Source organism: Microcaecilia unicolor, chromosome 9 (assembly GCF_901765095.1).
Source record: "Microcaecilia unicolor chromosome 9, aMicUni1.1, whole genome shotgun sequence".
In the NCBI taxonomy this organism is placed as follows: Eukaryota; Metazoa; Chordata; class Amphibia; order Gymnophiona; family Siphonopidae; genus Microcaecilia; species Microcaecilia unicolor.
In genome coordinates this window covers 27,564,655-27,583,099 of record NC_044039.1, presented here as the reverse complement: position 1 = coordinate 27,583,099, position 18,445 = coordinate 27,564,655, and the positions used below count along the sequence as shown (strand labels likewise).

Here is an 18,445-nt window from a genome sequence, read left to right as displayed (position 1 = left end):
AGGGGGAGAAAGAAGACAATAGCAGAGCCAGAGGGAAACTTTTTAAAATATCTGTATGTATGTACTGGGGTTGGGGTAGGAAGAGCCCACCTGGGTTAACTCAGGGCCCACCCAAAATAGCAGGTCTGGCTACACTCCTGCATCCCTGGACCCCTCTGCTACAGAGCTGAGAGGAATGGGGCTTGAGTTATTTAACATGCATTAATTCAGATTAACTCATTAATGCACATTAGTAAATGAGACCCAATGTTTGTAACTGTGTTTCTTCTTCAACTTTTCTGTATTCACAAGGAACTTTATTTCTTGTTCAATCTCTCCAAATACACATCATTTATTTAGGAGTACTTACCATTTTCCCATCCTTGCCAAAAAGAATGAGGCCATTTTTGGTTACAATGCCAGGCTTTGAAGCACCTTGGATTGCTAGTGGCTCTCCTGAAGGCACTGAACCTTCAAATAAGGATGAGCCATAAAAAGTCACCACCTTTACAAAGGACAAAATGAAAAGGGTACAGTAAGTCATGCAAGATTATACATAATCTGCCCTTAGCTTTCATGGCCAAATTGGGGCAAACTGTTTTACGTGTTGCTTTTAAATCTACCTATGTAAATTTTTCTTGGGATGTTAGCAGGCTCCCATTCCCCTCAATGAAGCAACCCCCCCTCAGGAACTGACGCCCCCCCGCCCGCGACAGGTGGCTGGAGGTCCGGCGGACCTCTGGTCCCCCTGACACCCCCCCCCCCCCGACACAGGCTCAGGGAGGGCTGGAGATCTGGTGGGTCTCCAGCCCCGCCTAACCCCACCCCAGCATTGGTGGCCCAGTGGGTGACCGACACCCCCCCCAGCGACATGGGGCTGGAGGTCCGGTGGACCTTTGGTCCTCCCGACATCCCCCCCCCCCCCCCCGACACAGGTTAAGGGAGAGCTGGAGATCCGGTGGGTCTCCAGCCCCCCTAAACTCCCCCAGCATTTGCAAGAAGTAAGTCCCTGGTGGTCCAGTGGGCTGCCCATTCCTTGAGCTGGAGGTGGCCTGCCTCCCTCCTCTTCCTTCGACGCCGCCTGCAAAATGGCGGCACCCAGCCATTGTGAAGTCCCACCCAGTGCATCCCAGGATACATTGGCAGGGCTGAGCACCGCCATTTTGCAGGCGGCATTGAAGGAAGAGGAGGGAGGCAGGACACCTCCCTCCTGCAGCCCAAGGTAGGGGTAGGGGAATGACAGCGGCCCACTAAACCACCAGGAACGTACTTCTTGCAAATGCTGGGGGGGGGGGGGGGTTAGGGGGGCTGGAGACCCACCAGATCTCCAGCCCTCCCTGAACCTGTGTTGGGGGGTGTCGGGGGGACTGGAGGTCCGCTGGATCTCCAGCCCCCTGTCACTGGGAGGGGTGGGGTCATTGGTTGCCTACTGGGCCACCAGGGACTTGTTAGAAATGCTGGAGGGGTTAGGGGGGCTGGAGACCCACTGGATCTCCAGCCCTCCCTGAACCGGGGTGGGGGGGGGACCGGAGTGTCTGCCAGACCTCCAGCCCCCATTTTGCCTTGCTCGGGGCAGAGGTAGTTGGGGTCTGGTGATCCCATGGACCTCCACTTTATGTGTTTGACCGGTCTGGGATTTGACAGCCCAGACCTGTCAAACAAGTGTGGGAGGATTGTGCCTGAGCGCATGCTCGGACACAATCCTCCCACACTTCTTCCCTATGATGAGAGAGAATTGCGTGCTTAAATTTTCATGTCATTATCTCTGATCATAGGTCCAAGGACGCCCCACGCTGTTCCAGCACTATTTTTAGAGCGCTTTTTGGAACAACGCAGGGCTTTTGCTCATCTGCTAGCAGAAGACCAGACAATGTATGCAGGAGCCAAAAGACAAAGGGGGAACAGGAGGACCTTGGCTATCTGGCCTTGACATAGTGTAGAATATTAAAACTACATACATATATTTATTTCATAGTACACACCCGATCATCTATCAATGTCCACGCACCAGGCACTTTATCATGTCCTCGAATCCAGTTGTGGATAACTTCTGTTGGCTGGTCCCAAGATATCTAGGAATCAGGAAAATGTGTAATGTGGTTGGCTCTTCTGTCTCATTATATCAGACTAAATCTTCACAAGGTAAGACAACATTCAGAACAGACTGGAATAAGTTCCTAAATTTGTTCCCAGCAAACAATCACACAGATTTCACACCTTAGTAAAACGATAGCAGTTTACAAAGAAAGATTCATTGAAATGTCTTAAATCTGCCTTTCCTCACTCTTGCTTTGTGAAAAGGGTCAAATGAAACTACAGAATCCACTACAGAGGTGGCTGCAGTTTCTGTCCACTTCAAGACTTTTTGCAATACTGCCGAAACAGAAGGCAACATAGAAAACCTGGCATAATGGAGCAGCACTAACATCCAGTGGGTGGGCACAAAATTCTCCCTGTCCCACCCTATCCCCACCTCAAAGGTGGCCAGAACTCCCTTTTACCAAGCTTGGCTGGCAGCAGCAATGTCCCTAAGCCACTGATGCTGGCATCCCATGCACGTTTAGTTGTCGGTGGCTCAAGGATGCTGTTGCTGACTGCAGAACTTGGTAAAAGTTCCATATAGAGCGGAGAAGTAGCCTAGTGGTTCGTGCAGTGGACTTTGATCCTGGGGAACTCAGTTCAGTTCCCACTGCAGCTCCTTGTGACTCTGAGCAAGTCACTTAACCCTCCATTGTCCCGGTACAAAATAAGTACCTGAATATATGTAAAACTGCTTTGAATGTAGTTGCAAAAACCTCAGAAAGGTGGTATATCAAGTCCCATTTCCCTTTCCCTAGTTGAGATTCTACATGGAATGTTGAAACTATTTGTAGATTCTACATGGAATGTTGCTACTATTGGAGATTCTAGATGGAATGTTGCTACTATTGAAATTCTGTTGCCACTATTTGAGATTCTACATGGAATGTTGCTATTCCACTAGCAACATTCCATGTAGAAGCCTGCCCTTGCAGATCAGCAAAACAGCTGTGCAGGCTTCTGTTTCTGTGAGTCTGACGTCCTGTACGTAAGGACATCAGACTCACAGAAACAGAAGCCTGCGCGCCCACATTGCTGATCTGCAAGGGCAGGCTTCTACATGGAATGTTGCTAGTGGAGGAGTAGCCTAGTGGTTAGTGCAGTGGACTTTGATCCTGGGGAACTGAGTGCAATTCCCACTGCAGCTCCTTGTGACTCTGGGCAAGTCACTTAACCCTCCATTGCCCGCCCCCTGGTACAAAATAAGTACCTGTATAAATGTAAACCACTTTGGATGTAGTTGCAAAAACCTCAGAAAGGTGGTATATCAAGTCCCTTTCCCTAACCTCCTTAACAAGTGTGTGTTGGGGGGGGGGGGGGGAGGAGAAGTGTTTAATCATATCCTACCTTGGCATTTTCTTTTTTCTGTATTCCTTCATAGGTGGCCCCTTCTTCAAGCTGAGGTATACGAGGAGCTCTACCATCAGCAATGAGCTGCACAGCTTCCACCTAGGAGAGGAAACAGGTAATGTTAATGCCTCAGGAGGTTTGCACATACTTATATACTGCTTCAGATAACTGTATGTCCTTTGACTTCTACTGCACTGTGTTTTTTATTGCCATTCAATTATTTTTGTGTGGTATGAACACCTTCCAGCAGTGTCCTAAGGATCGAATATGCCACTTCTTTTCCTCTTCCTGCTCTAAATTTACAGTTGATGTATTGTGAACAGACTGACTCAATGTCATAAGCCTCTTTAGAAGGGGTCAATATTCAGATGGTGTTTTCCTTTGAAGATATATCCAAATGGGAATCATCGAACTGCACTGATGCCAGTGTGTGTGTGGGGGGGATGCTGCTTCAATATTGTGTTTTCAATGGCTGCAGACAGGCAGGTTCCCTGGAGTCCTGCAAAGCTTGCCTATGCCTCACTATTGAAAATGTAATAGTGAAACAGTACCTCCCACTGGCAGGACTGTAGGTGGAGGACTCCCACTCAACTTAGAGGGAACAGTGCATGGGTACTCTTATACTGGGAAGCAGGTGCACAGTGTATATGTGGAAGTGCATGCAGAGATTTGAAAATAAAATCTTCATGTGTACTTTTAATCCTGTCAATTGAATATGTCCCACTATCCCCCTGATTCTATAAAAGTCGCAATAATCGCATGCACAAATTTGGGTGCGCACAATTTAATTGAATAATGAGCCAATTAGTGCCAATAACGGGCTGTTTTACAAGCAATTATTGGTGCTAATTGAAATCAATTAACATTTATTTATTTATTAGGATTTATTTACTGCCTTTTTGAAGGAATTCACTCAAGGCGGTGTACAGTAAGAATACATTAAAACATGAGCAATAGACAATTACAGCAGTAAAAATATTCAAATAACAATACAAAGTATGGCATAGTATACTACGTACATTGTCAACACAATACATAATAGAACATTTTAATAGACAGCGTAGGGTATAAGCAAAGATAGATAGATAAGAGAGTAAGAGGGTTCTCTGCCCACTGCTCTAACCATTAGGCTACTCTTCCACTCCGCTGAATTCTTTTACTGCTTTTCCAAATTGTTTTACAATATTTATCTTCAGAAAAAATATTTCATCATTGCCCTCAAAGTGACATTTAAAAGACGTGACAGAAGAAAGAAGCAATGCTATCCAAAGCATTTAAATTCTGAAGAACAGTTTATAATGCTGCATTTCCTCTTAGAATATTTATCTGATGATTTACCATGGCTTTTATCCCTTTTGGAAAAAGGAAACGATTATAGAGTGTGTCCACTGTATCATCTGGTTCCACATCACACTCACGCTGGAGAAGAATAGGGCCAGTGTCCAAACCATCGTCGGCCCAGAATATAGAAAAACCAGCTTTCTTATCTCCATGAATCAGAGTCCTGAAAAGAGCACCGAGATTAAACTGGTTTTATGTAGCAATTCTTGTGAGAGAAGTTCAACTGCTATACTGACAATGCAATGTCAAATATAAAAGCAAAGACCTGGAAATGCATGTACCTAAGATTTCAAACAAGGAATACCAAAGAGTTTGGTGAAAGATCTGGTATTCAATCTGTAAAACTCACTGAACCATGACAACGATGAACTGGGACTCATACAGCCACATTTCAAATTCAACCTTAAAGGCCCAAACGGAAAAGCTGCACTAGGATTGAGCAAATGTTTTATGGCTGCCTGGAATAGAGGGGGAGAGAGAATTGTTGGACATGGGGGGAGGGGCGAGAGAGAGAGGGAGACTTGTTGGATGGGGTGGAGAAGGAGAAAGGGAGAGGTACAGCAAACGGGTGGAGAGAAAGGGAAAAATATTGTATATCGGGATAGGGAAGCGGCAAGAGAGGGACAATTGTTGGACATAGGGTGGAGAGTGAGGAAAGGAGAGATGCAGCAAAGGAGTGGAGAAGGGTGAGAAAGGGAAAAATCTTGCATATGGAGGTGTAGGGGACGGAGATGCTGCATAGAAAGGGGAGGGGGTAAGAGAGGGAGAAATGTTGGACATAGGGGTGGAGAGGAGGAAGAGATGGTGCATGGGAAAGAGAGGAAGAAATGATGCACACAGTAGTAGGAGGAGGGGCAAGAGAGATTTTGGACAATAGAAGAGAGGGAGAGACATTGGACATGGGGGTAGATGAGGGAGAGGTAAACAGTAGGTGGAGAGGACAGAAAGAAAGAGAGAGAGAGATGTTGGATCCAGGAGCAGAAGGAAGTGATGGAGAGATACCGGACAATGCGAGTGAGGGAAGGGAGAGGGAGAAATGCAGGACCATGGGGGAAAGAGCAAGAGAGAAGAGAAAAGGGACAGGGCCATGTCAGACTATGAGAGTGGGGAGAGTAGAAAAAGGGAGCAGTTTCTGGGCTAGAAGGGTGGTGGGAATGGTGGAACCATGTAGGAGAGGCCAGGAGGGGGAGGAAAGGAAACGAATGAGAGGATAGTGATTACAGAGGGTAGAAATCTGGTAACAGGGAGTAGATTAAAGATGAATGGGACTGGAGGGCTGGGGAAGGTTTGAGATGGGTAATGGAAGAGCTAGTGGGTGAGAGAAGATGTTAATTTCACAGGTGGCTGAAAAGTAAAAAGGAGGAGAAGGTGAGAGAGGGTGAAATTTGAGTTGACAGAGCAGAAAAGAAAAAAAAAAGAAGAGAGGTAAGAGCTAAAAAGAAACAATACATCAGAAGCAGGTGTACTGAGGGAACAGACAGAAGAGAGGAGAGAAGACAAAAGACAAATGGACAGCAGCTGCTTAAAGGAGAATTAGCAGACAACAAACAGAAAAGCAGAAAAGAGAAACTGAAACCAACATGATGGAAAAACAACATGTCCAGATCACAAAGGTAGAAAAAAATAATTTTATTTTGAAAGCTTTAAACTTTGATACATCATGGATAATTTGTTACTGGAATCAGACTTTTCCCAGCACAGCCTAGGGATCATAATTAGTGGGGATCTTACACCAATGCTGCCAAAATAACAAACCAAAAGTGCAATGACACATGTGTATATGACCTTCATTCCATTTAAAGGTACAAATAAAAGCAATGAGGGAAAAGAAAGATTAGGAGACAGTTGTCACTTTTGGGAGGAGGGAAGGATTAAATAGACATAATATTGTAATAAATGCATAATGGTATGTATTCCTTACTTTGCTATATTACGATATAGTTTCACTATGTTTGTAAGCAAAATAGCTTCCAGAACTCCATATCCAAGCAGATCAACTTTATTATTTTCCTGCAGAGTTAAGGAAATCAAGATCCAAGTAAATCTTACCAGTTAATAGCAGAGGCACCTCTGTGACAGGGCAGTAGGGAGGGATGGTAGATAATGGAGCCATGCTTAGGATGATCGATGACATCCATAGGGATGAACTGTGTACAGAATGGGAGCACATTCAATTCAGCGTCCACAGATTTATAGGCTTCAACCACTTCTTGGAGGGACTTTCCCTTAACTCTCCATCTTGGGAACTTGAACACAGGGGTCCCGTCTTTCTCTGCCGCCACCGCTGAGAAAATGGCAGAAAATAAGGTACTGTTAAGTACAATTTATATATATACTAGTAAAAAAGGCCCGTTTCTGAAACCAATGAAACGGGTGCTAGCAAGGTATTGGCTTCCTGCAATTAATGTTTTGGGAGTCAGTCTTCCACAGGTGTCCCCCTCCCCTATGGATTTCAGCACTAAATTGGATTCCTAGGCAGGGGGAGGAGTAGGGAAACACGCTCTGTGTGTTTCCCTACTCCTACCCCTCCACATTGGACACTCGCTGCTCCCTGCATCACGGCTCCTCCTCCCCCTCTACATTGGTCACTCGCTGCTCCCTGCATCACGGCTCCTCCCCTCTCCATGACGTCACTATTATGATGTGCAAGGGGGCGGGGCTTCTGTTCCTGCTGCTGTGCATTCCCCGTGTTGTACTGATTCACTGCTCCCTGCATCGCGGTTTCCCCCTCTCCCTTCTACTGGCCAATCTGGTGTGGGATGTGTGACGTCAGTATTATCTACTCCATCTAGCAGACCACCTCCGAGGGAGCCACGGTGGTTCCAGGCAGCCTCAAAACGTTGGAGGTGAGAATTATTATATAGGATAGATATAGATATATGATTAAAATTAGGAAAATGTCAGCACATAGCTATATTAAGCTTGATCCAAAGTGTGCTATGCTAATCTATGCACAAAAATCTCAAGCTCTTATCACAATGTTATCTTAATAATATTTTATTAAGGTGTCTCCTGCTGCTGGAGGGGGAGATGCCTTGCTGATGCTGTGGCTGAGGAATTGAGGTATGTCAGGGGTGGAGCCAGGCAGGGGCTTAGCCAGACAACAGATTTTAGGTGGGCCTAGACAAGAAGTGGGTGGGCACCAAGTGTTCTCCCTCCCCCCAACCACTGCCCAAAAAATATCTCAGCTGGTGGGAAAATGCTTCTTTCTACCTTGGCAGTCTGCAGCAGGCATGAGCTGAAAACTGAGAATGCGCAGATGCTGGTATCGTAGAGAGTAGTGTTTTCATTACCATCAGGGGGAAGTCTTCAGCTGGCCAAGCTTGGGATCCCCACCAGCTACCAATAAACGTGTGCTACAGTTGGATGGGCCTGAGCCGTAAATGGGTGGCAGGCTCACCTGTGGCTATGCCACTGGAGCCAGGAGGCAGATTGGATGGGACTGGGGGCAGGGCTGGGTATCATGGGGTGGAGCTGGGGATATCTCAGTGGCACGATGCCCAGAAGTTCAATGCTGGGCCATGTCCAAGCTGTGGCAATTAATTTCTGGGTTTGTGGAGCCAGCTAAAGCGTAGTCAGTTAAGGGCCCTTTTACCAAAATTCCCAATCCCAAGACCTGCAAAATTGTGGGCCATGGGCCAAATGTCGTTATCCCAAAATCCAACCTGTCCCTGCATCTCACTGTCCTGCACAGTTCACAGTTTCAGATCACCTACTTGTACTACATCTTTAAAAAAACAATCCATGGTCTGAACTGTGTGGCAGAGATACATGCCAGGCCGGCAGAAGAGTGAATTATAGAAGCTCCAAGCTAGAATGGGTTTGTAAGGAAGATACAATTATTTTACCTAAGGGACAATCTGCATCTGTATCCCTTACAGGTACTTTGTAATAATCTGGCAATGAGACAGCTTAAGACTGTTTCTTCAGGTATTTATTAGGACTCAGGCCCCGATGCACAAAGCTTACCATGCTAGGAATGCCTGATTTTGACCGGTTCAATCCAGTTTAGCGTGCATGTTAGTCAGTAATGCACAAAGGGGTCTGGCGTGGTTTTTACCATTCGCAGTAGCAGCCAATGAGAATTGTATGCAAATGTATTAGAATGAGCTGATTAATATTTAAATATGCATTCCGAGTGATGAACAGCCGTTTCCAAGAAATGCGCAGAGAGGAGCACCTACTTTTAACGAGAAAAAATTTACAGGAGGTCAGGAGCTGTCATACCATGATGGTGGCTTCTCGGGGGAGCAGTCTGATGCCATATTTAAATACTATTTGCACTTGTGTGTGTCCTGCACGTAACAGCAATGTGAAGTAGTTGTCTTGGAACAAAAACACATGTTGTGGAAGGGAGCCTACAGCACCCGTATTTTTGAAATAAAGCTACATATGGTTTTCATACACGTGCATATAAATAATCCCCCCCCCCCCCCCCCCGGAGCGTGAAAGCTGGCGTGGTACCCCTGAAAAATAAACTTTCACGGCCTGGGTGGTTTATTGCTAATATGCACGTACGAAAGATGTGAGTAGCAATGGACCGCTGTGGAGGCATGTCCACAGCACACGCTGTTCTGGGCACGCGCATAGCATCAATGCTTAGCAGGTGACTGTCCTATGCATGCGCTGCTTAATGGGTGGCTGTTCTACGCATGCGCTGGTGCTTTCCCTACCGAGCTGCTTGCTGTAAATGCGAGCAGCTCTTTTGATTGATTTCCTTTCAGCATTGCTCACTGTTTCAAACGATAACTTTTTACTGGTGATCTAAAAGCAATGATTTTTTGTACGGGGGCATTTGTGCATCTGCCCCTTAAAAAGAATCAGTTTTGTTTTCAACTTCAACTCTTCTCACAAGGCCAAAAAATTTCTAGAAACATTTAAACCCTTACATTGCACGATCTGGCTTTGCATTCTTAAATGCTTTCGAACTAGCCCCAGAAAGCTACAACATAAATAAAATTATGGCCTTACACCTTTCAGAGACAGGGAAGGTTGCTGACTCTATTATTCCAAGTCCTTGGTCAAGGCAGTTGAAAGCATGGGAGCCTATCTGTTTGTTAAGCTTGGAGGTGGGCATTTGGGAGTTTAGTGATGGTCAATTTATTGAATATTGGGGGTATTACTGAGTAATATTGCACTGTTTGTCCTACATTGGTTTTGTAGCAAATCATAATTAAGTCTTTTTCAAAAATTTTGTATTGACTTGTTGGTTTCTCTGTGTGAAACTGTAATTGTGGTTTTTACTTTATCACCTTGGGCCAGAGGTTCTCAACCTAGTCCTCGGGGCACACCTAGCCAGTCAGGTTTTTGGGATATCCACAATGAATATGCATAATTATCCGTAACACAGGGGTTACAATCCAATTTGTAATTAGTCACACTGTATCAACTACCCTGAAATTTCGCTAATTATTCCTTATTATAAACACATTCATTTCTTTGTTAATTACTTTTTAAAAAACATTTATTCAATCAAACATTCCCAATCCACCACAGTAAGTACCTCGTATAACAGTTTCCCTCAATATAACATTCCACTTCTTCTGACCCTGATTGTTGAAAAATAACACAGTCCAAAGCAGCGATGGACAGCGATTGGACAGCGATGGACTACAACAACTCACAGGGCAGTTGAGCGGTGCATAATAGCCCGCGATGGACTGCTTTGGACTGTGTTATTGTTCAACAATCAGGGTCAGAAGAAGTGGAATGTTATATTGAGGGAAACTGTTATACGAGGTACTTACTGTGGTGGATTGGGAATGTTTGATTGAATAAATGTTTTTTAAAAAGTAATTAACAAAGAAATGAATGTGTTTATAATAAGGAGTAATTAGCGAAATTTCAGGGCAATGAATATGCATGAGATAAATGTGCACGCACTACCTCCATTCTATGCAAATCTATCTCAGAGGTATTCACTGTGGGTTTCCCCGAAAACCTGACTGGTTAGGTGAACCCTGAGGTCTGGGTTAAGAACCCCTGCCTCAAGCATTCTGAGAACTTAATTTCTGGGGGGAAAAGGATTTACAAATCTTTTCAATAAATATCATTCCATGATATTTGCACTCACCTAGAGGATCAGCTTTCCCATCCTTGTCTGGAATTGTAAACACGCCCACCACTTTATGCCCTTCTTTACGGAGGCTACGGTAAACTTCTTGTCCAAAAAGACTCTGACCTATTAAGGCTAGTTTTAGCCTATTTTGGTAGTAAACCTGCCAAGAAAAGATGAAAAAAAAAAAAAAAAAAAAACAAGCTAAATTCTTCAGTGTAACAAGAGCAGACACACAAGTACATAAGTGTTGCCATCAAGCCCACTATCCTGTTTCCAACAGTGGTCAATCCAGGTCACAGGTACCTGGCAAAGTCCCAAAACAGTGCAATACATTCTATGCTGCTTATCTTAGAAACAAGCAGTGGATTTTCCTAAGTCCATTTTAATAATGGCTTATATTCTTTTTTAAAACCCCGCTAAGCTAACTGCTTTTACCACATTCTCTGGCAACGATTTCCAGAGTTTAATTACATGTTGAGTGAAGAAATATTTTCTCCAATTGATTTCAAATTGACTACTTTGTAGCTTCATTGCGTGCCCCATAGTCCTACTACTACCACTTATCATTTCTATAGCATTACTAGACGTACACAGAGCTGTACACTAAACATGTAAGAGACAGTCCCTGCTCCACAGAGCTTACAATCTAATCAAGAGAGCCAACAGTATAAATAAGAGACAGGGGAAATATTTATGGTGGGAATGATAAAACAGACATGGGTAGTGAACAAGTGAATAGGAGTTAGGAGTTAAACACAGTCTCAAATAGATGGGCTTTTTAGCCTAGATTTGAATGTGGCCAGAGAAGGAGCTTGACGTACTGACTCAGGAAGTCTATTCCAGGCTTACGGTGCAGTAAGATAAGAAGAATGGAGTCTGGAGTTGGCAGTGGAGGAGAAGGGTATAAATAAGAGAGATTTACCCGATGAACGGAGTTCCCAGGGAGGATTGCAGGGAGAGGTTAAGAGCGGAAAGGTACTGAGGAGCTGCAGAGTGAATGCACTTGTAAGTCAATAAGAGGAGTTTGAACTGTATGCAGAAATAGATAGGGAGTCAGTGAAGTGGCTTGAGGAGAGGGCTAATATGAGCATAGTGACACTGGTGGAATATAAGTTATGCAGCAGAATTTTGAACGGTTTGAAGGGGAGAGAGCTGGCTTAGTGGGAGACCTGCGAGAAGCAAGTTGAAGTATTCTAAGCATGAGGTGTCTAGCAATAAGATGGCAAATCACAGCCCCACCCATACTCCTGCTGAAATGCAATCACTTACCTCTCACCTCCTGCAGCCCACACAGTCAAATGAATTAAAGAGCCAAAATATTCCTTCTACCAAAGAGAAGATACACATACACCTAGCAAGGTAAGATAGTTTGGCCCACGGGAAAAGCATCAGGTTTTAAGATATTTATTTAAACAGCCCATGTTATGAATTTAAAATGTTGCAAGGTCAAGAACCTACAAATAAATGCCATAAAAATGGAGAACCAAAATCTGTCCATATACTATGGACAGAGTTTTGCCTAGACATCACTGTTGGTACTAAAGGCAGTATATCAAGTAAAGAAGTCCATTACGAACTTTAGTTTTGTTGTGTTGCAGAGATCAGGCATTTATGTTGGATTGGTAGGGTAAGCCTTTTTAAACAGGTTGTCTGCAGTTGAGTGGGTTGAGTGAACGTGAGTGAGTGATTTGGTGGACTGTGTGTCCGAGTGAATGGATGTGAATGAGTGGCAGGGTGTGCGTGGTCCATTCTTTCCTCCCTGCAATGCTCACTTTCTGAACATCTCTGCCTCCTCTTCTGCTCGTTCACATCCGTGACAGCTTTTTCTCCTTCATCTCTTCCATTCTGCTCCTTTTCTTTCCTCCTCCACATCTCCACCTTCTTCTGCAGTACCGCCTCCTCTGTTGTGGCTGACAGAGCCCGGCCTCTATACTAGCTCCGCTACACAGGTCCTCAGTGTCACCTCCACTTTGGCAGACAGTTCCCACACCAACAAGAAAACACCGAATACAAACCATCGCTTTTATTAACGCTGAGATTATTGCCATGCACAGTAGTTGAAATAGTAGCTTTTTAGTGAGAAATGTGGCTGCATACCTGAAAGAAGTATTGCAAATTAAGCACATAAGCACCGCCATACTGGGAAAAGACCAAGGGTCCATCAAGCCTAGCATCCTGTCTCCGACAGCGGCCAAACCAGGCTTCAAGAACCAGGCAACCCCCCCCCCCCAAAAAAAATAAATAATAATTTTCCCCTTTTTTTTTTAAATAATGTTCAATGGACTTTTCCCTCAGGACTCTGACCAAACCCCCTTTACATTCCGTAAGGCCAGCTGCTGTCACTACATTCTCCGGCAACGAGTTCCAGGGTCCAACTACACGCTGATTAAAGAAAGACATTCTCCTATTTGTTTTAAATCTACCATATTCTAGCTTCATCTTGTGTCCCCTGGTTCTATTGTTGTTTGAAAGTGTAAACAAACGCTTCACATCTGTCCGCTGTACTCCGCTCATTATCTTGTAGACTTCTTTCATATCACCCCTCAGCCGCCTTTTCTCCAAGCTGAAGAGTCCTAACTGTCTTAGCCTTTCCTCATAGGGAAGTCGTTCCATCCCTTTTATCAGTTTCGTCGCCCTTCTCTGCACCTTCTCCAATTCCTTTATATCTTTTTTGAGGTGCGGCGAAGTTAAATAATCAGCACAGAGCAAATGCAAGGTCATTGGCAAGAAGGGTTTGCTAGGACTGCCAGTCTTCCCTTGACTAGGGAGATTTGATTTGACCTACTTTTAATCTAGATCAATAGAACTCCAGCAACAAATGTTGACTTTCCTCATCGGGAAAGGCCTGAGGGGTAGATGCATCAACAAAACGTTAAAGAACCGAAAACGTAAAAGATTTTCCTTTGACACACAACAAAGGAAAATCTTTTCAGAGTAAGACCCTGAACGCTAAGGGGCCCTTTTACTAAGCTGCACAGGTTCCTACGCATGCCCAACGCGTGCCAATCTGGAGTTACCACCCAGCTATCATGTGGCCCTTGCGGTAATTTCATTTTTGACACGTGTCCGAAAAATAATTCTATGTGCATAGGTCATTACCGCCCGGTTAACGGATGAGACCTTATCACTAAGTCAATTGCTGGCGGTAAGGTCTCAGACCCAAATGGACACTTGGCGATTTTTATTTTGCTGCACGTCAATTTTATGCAAAAATGATAAAAAACTAATCCTAAAAACCCATCTACCCAACACATATCCAGGAGACTACGACAATGACCCAAACTACATCTCCCACCAAATTTCCCTATGCTTTTCCCGTATCCCATCCCCCCTCCCGCCTCCTCTAACCCTCCTCCAATGCTCAACTACACCTTGTTCATACCTCTCCTACTCCCTTCACCCTTGCCATCTCTGCCTACCTATCTTTTTTATTATTCTGCTTTAATTAACTTATTTTCTCCTTATCAATTCTCTGTAATCCATATTATTATGTAAGCCGCGTTGAACCTGCCTTGAGTGGGATGGCGCGGGGTACAAATGTAATAATAAATAAATAAATAAGGCACTTTTGCAGGCGCACTGAAAAATGGATCTGCGCGCACCCAAAAGCCACACCTACACTACCACGGGCCATTTTTCAGTGCACCTTAGTAAAAGAACCCCTAAAACAAGAAGTCAACTTTGGGTAGGCCAGATTTTCACTCAGTCCTAACTTTCAGTACACTATCCCCCACTTTTACAAAGCCGCACTAGTGGCTACTGGTGCGGTAATGCCGACACAGCCATTTAAAGGGATGCACCAGGCGGGGCCAGTCTGCCACATAAGGCAGGTAAGTGTTGTCCATGTTTGAGTTAGCTATGATTTGAAGAGATACGATAGTTGTTTTAATAATATAAAATCAAACTTAATAAGTTAAAAATGTAAAAAGCAGACAACTGTAAAAACTAGAACTACGAAGCATGGGGGGAGAATGCTTTAAGTATGAAATTTAAACACTGCGCTCACCTTTATTAGAAATCATTTGGGTGAAAGATCTATTATTTTGATTAGTGTATAAAATACACACATACACTTACACTGACTACTGAGCAGCTGTAAATATATGCAGGTGCGTTTTAGTTTTATTTTCTGTAGGTTTTATACATTGTTTTAGAAGAGAGGGACCGTGCATAAAATGATTAGGCGATGTGGAAAAATGTCTTTGCAATATCTGATAAATATTTAAGATATAACGATTGTTGATTAGATAAACAGAAGAGAACACATACATCCTTTTGAACATGCAGTGTGTGCGTTTGTTAGCTTTCGCTTTCTACATTATTGTCTTAGATATTGTCTTAAATTATTAATATATTTTTAACATATTTTTATTTTAGGATGTTCCGATTTATTATTATTTTTAGGGGTGTATTCCCACAACCCTTCTTTTTTTAGGTATGTACATATTTAATTTAATATTTTAAATACTCATTAAATGTTGAAGCATGTGTATGCTATATTTTTATGCTTTCAGTAACATTAATTCCACCTCTCCTTATATATGTTTTGATTTTTTAATTTTTACTTTTGTTTTTAATTTTCTTGTTTCAGTATATCTAAATGTACTAATTTTATTAATTATTTTGATATCTAATTTTATTCTATTGTCATTTGATTATAAGTGATATTATGGATGTATAGAATATGCTTTTAGTTTTGTGATATATATGTATATGATGCGTAAACATGATGATTTTATATGTTTTTATTTTTTATTTTGTAGTTTTGCCCCTGATGCAGCCTGAGGGTGAAACGTGGCCATGTCAGGTATTGTTTTTACTTTCACCTCTGGGCTTTGTTTCAATAAAGTATTTTTATATATTTCATATTTGTATCAGTCTGCTTTTTTTTAGTCTGTATCTACTTTAGTAAGTAGACTTTTGCCTTTTTTTTTTTTTTTTTTACGATCTATATAGATATATACATATAAATTTAGATATATAATAAAACTAAGTTTAATGTTTAAAAGTATGATGTCCAATTATGCATTTTTACAGGACTTTTCTGGGTTGATGGTGTTGAGGTGAATGTGACTGTTTAATTATCAAATTTCAAGAGGGTGAGTCTAGAGACCTTAAACTTAACTAAGGGAGGTCAAGCCTTTGGAGAATTGTGTGTAGGGGAAAAATATGAGAAGAAAGATTGTTGATGGAGGAAGGAAAGAGAACAAAATAGAGGGTGGGGGGGGGGCAGAACAAGGCATGTGGTGAGAGATGGTCTGAATAACAGCATAAGGAAAAATGCTGTGAATCAGAGTGGCACATTCATTAATACTCTCGCCTCTTGATTATTGTAATGTCATTTACTTAGGGGTCTGTTTACTAAACTGCACTAGCAGCTTCAGTGCGGCATTGCCGACACAGCCCATTCAAAGTGAATGGGCTGTGTCGGCACTAGCAGCTTAGTAAACCCCAGCGTTAGGTTGTACAAGGGGATCATTTCGGAAGCTTCAAACAATCCAAAACACAGCAGTTAGACTGATATTTGGGTTGTCCACCTAAATAGAAGGCGGTAATGGCTGTGCGCTAATTTGGCCATTAATGGAAGACACTGAAATTCAGCCATTTCAGAGCTATGCTAAAAAGTGGCCAGAATGCACGAGAAACCCATGCGCAGCCAACTCTGGAACGCCATATCAAGATACATCCGAACAACCAACGAACATCTACCCTTCCGAAAGCTGCTGAAAACATACCTCTTCAAACAAGCCTACCCAAACGACCCAACTTAATTCATGAACCTAATCCACACCACTAACATTAACCATAACTCACTCCTCCCCCCCCCCCCCCATATCTCTTCCTCTTATCCTTCTCTATACAATTGTGTTATCTATGGGATACTTTGTACCCATACATTGTGTTATCTCTGTGATATATTGTACCCATACATTGTAAGCCACACTGAACCTGCAATCGAGCGGAAAAGAGTGGGGTATAAATGGTACAAATAAATAAATAAATAAATAAATAAAACTACTACCGGCCACTTTTTAGTGTGGCAAAGTAAAAGGACCCCCTTGCTTTAGTTACATTATTTAATGTTAGTGTGCTTGAATGGCCACATCATCAGAGGGAGACCAACTGTGTTGGCTCTTCCTGCCAAACTGGGCCCAAGATGGAAAAACAGTGAAAATCGCTGCTTTGTATCTGTCCCTAGGTGAGTTGTGATCCAAAGGATCTAAGAAGCAATACTATGAGTAAAAGTTCAGGGCTGGTAGGAAGTTAGGTTAGAGGAGAGGAGAGGCATAAAACAGTGGTGGCTCCCTGGATAAGACAGTGAAATCTATTTCTGATAACTTTCTTTGGTGCCCTTTCTGTACCATTTTCAGGACAGAGGGATTCAGGAGAAGTTTGAAGGGAATTCACATTACACTATTCCCTGGAACTTCCTGTCTTTTTTTTTTTTTTTTTCTTTTCATTTTCCATACTTCTCTAGAAATCCTTAAGCTTGCTTTCAGGTCAGTCTGCCCTCCCTCTCCTGTTTGTAAATACATTTTTACTTGATGTTCTGTTTACAGTCAGCACGCAACAGGCTGTATAAATTGCACAACCGATCCTGTTGGTCTTAACGCTGCAAAACGGAATATCATATGCCTGCGAAAAGGGGTTTGAAACAATGTTGCAGTGGGACTCAGGATTACAACTTGATTATATGTTTGTTATTATACTGATCCATGCGGCTGTGTATATGCAACGTGTCGGTCCTCATTCCCTTTTTTGGCGTCGCTGATGCAATTCAGAGGTGCGTGGGGGTAACGCCTCCTTTTCAGTATAGTACAGTAACTCAACATGACTTGCCCACGCCAGCAGCAGTGAGCAATTGCAATGGATACCGAATCTTTAATGCCAACAAATCCAAAGTCACTTCGCAATTTTAAACAGGAGGGGACACTGGCTTCCAATTGGATAGAATCCATCTAAACCCACAGCATGAATCCTTCTCCGTATCCAAAGGGTTACAGCAGGATTCGTTTACGTTTAACCAATCAGCTACCGTGTAGCCAAGCAACAGCTGCTCTTACGCTAATATACGCTCTATCAATCTCATTTTCTCAATGTTTTTACCCTGGTACTGCCGCCCCAACGTAGATATCCAGGACAAGATGATCATGCATCTTTAACCTAAATCAGTGCTTAAAACCGTCTTCATCGCCTTGCCTGATTTTGCCCTATAGGTTTTAAAAGCCACAATCCCATAGTAATAATGGTATTGAAGAGGTTGGGAATGTATATATCCTGCAAGCACTGTTTCTTTAAAGCTGACAGCGGATGGGAAATCCAAACTCCTTTTCTTTTTAACACAAAATAATGGGAAATCGTATTCAGCGTTACAAATTCTGCAGCTCTTTCAAAGTGTCAGAAAGCTAGCTGTCAGGGTGTACACTCGATATTATTACTACGATATCCTGGCAGTTCCACTTCGACGATGGCATACTCACTGTGGTAGTAGAGAATTTCCTGATGAACTGATTGGCCGTCCACAGCATTTTGCGAAGGCAGCGACGTTCAGAGCACCAGAGCTTCCCGCAGCGCACGGCAGGGTGCGCGAGCCAGATGCAGCGCTCTGCGAGTCTCGCCAGCCCCCCGGGCCCTCCG

General features: G+C 43.3%; 1 protein-coding gene across 1 annotated transcript in view; it reads right to left on the bottom strand.

Annotated features, from left to right (window-relative positions):
* Positions 1-18,445, bottom strand: part of ALDH1L2 (aldehyde dehydrogenase 1 family member L2) — an 82,204-nt gene extending 63,759 nt beyond the window's left edge. Inside the window, exons 1-7 of the mRNA XM_030214764.1 lie at positions 18,289-18,445; positions 10,823-10,967; positions 6,799-7,033; positions 4,747-4,912; positions 3,406-3,507; positions 1,962-2,051; positions 350-484 (exon numbers count right to left, since the gene is read on the bottom strand). Coding sequence (XP_030070624.1) covers positions 350-484; positions 1,962-2,051; positions 3,406-3,507; positions 4,747-4,912; positions 6,799-7,033; positions 10,823-10,967; positions 18,289-18,336 — 921 coding nt within the window. The 5' untranslated portion in view covers positions 18,337-18,445. The remainder of the gene's footprint in view (positions 1-349; positions 485-1,961; positions 2,052-3,405; positions 3,508-4,746; positions 4,913-6,798; positions 7,034-10,822; positions 10,968-18,288) is intronic.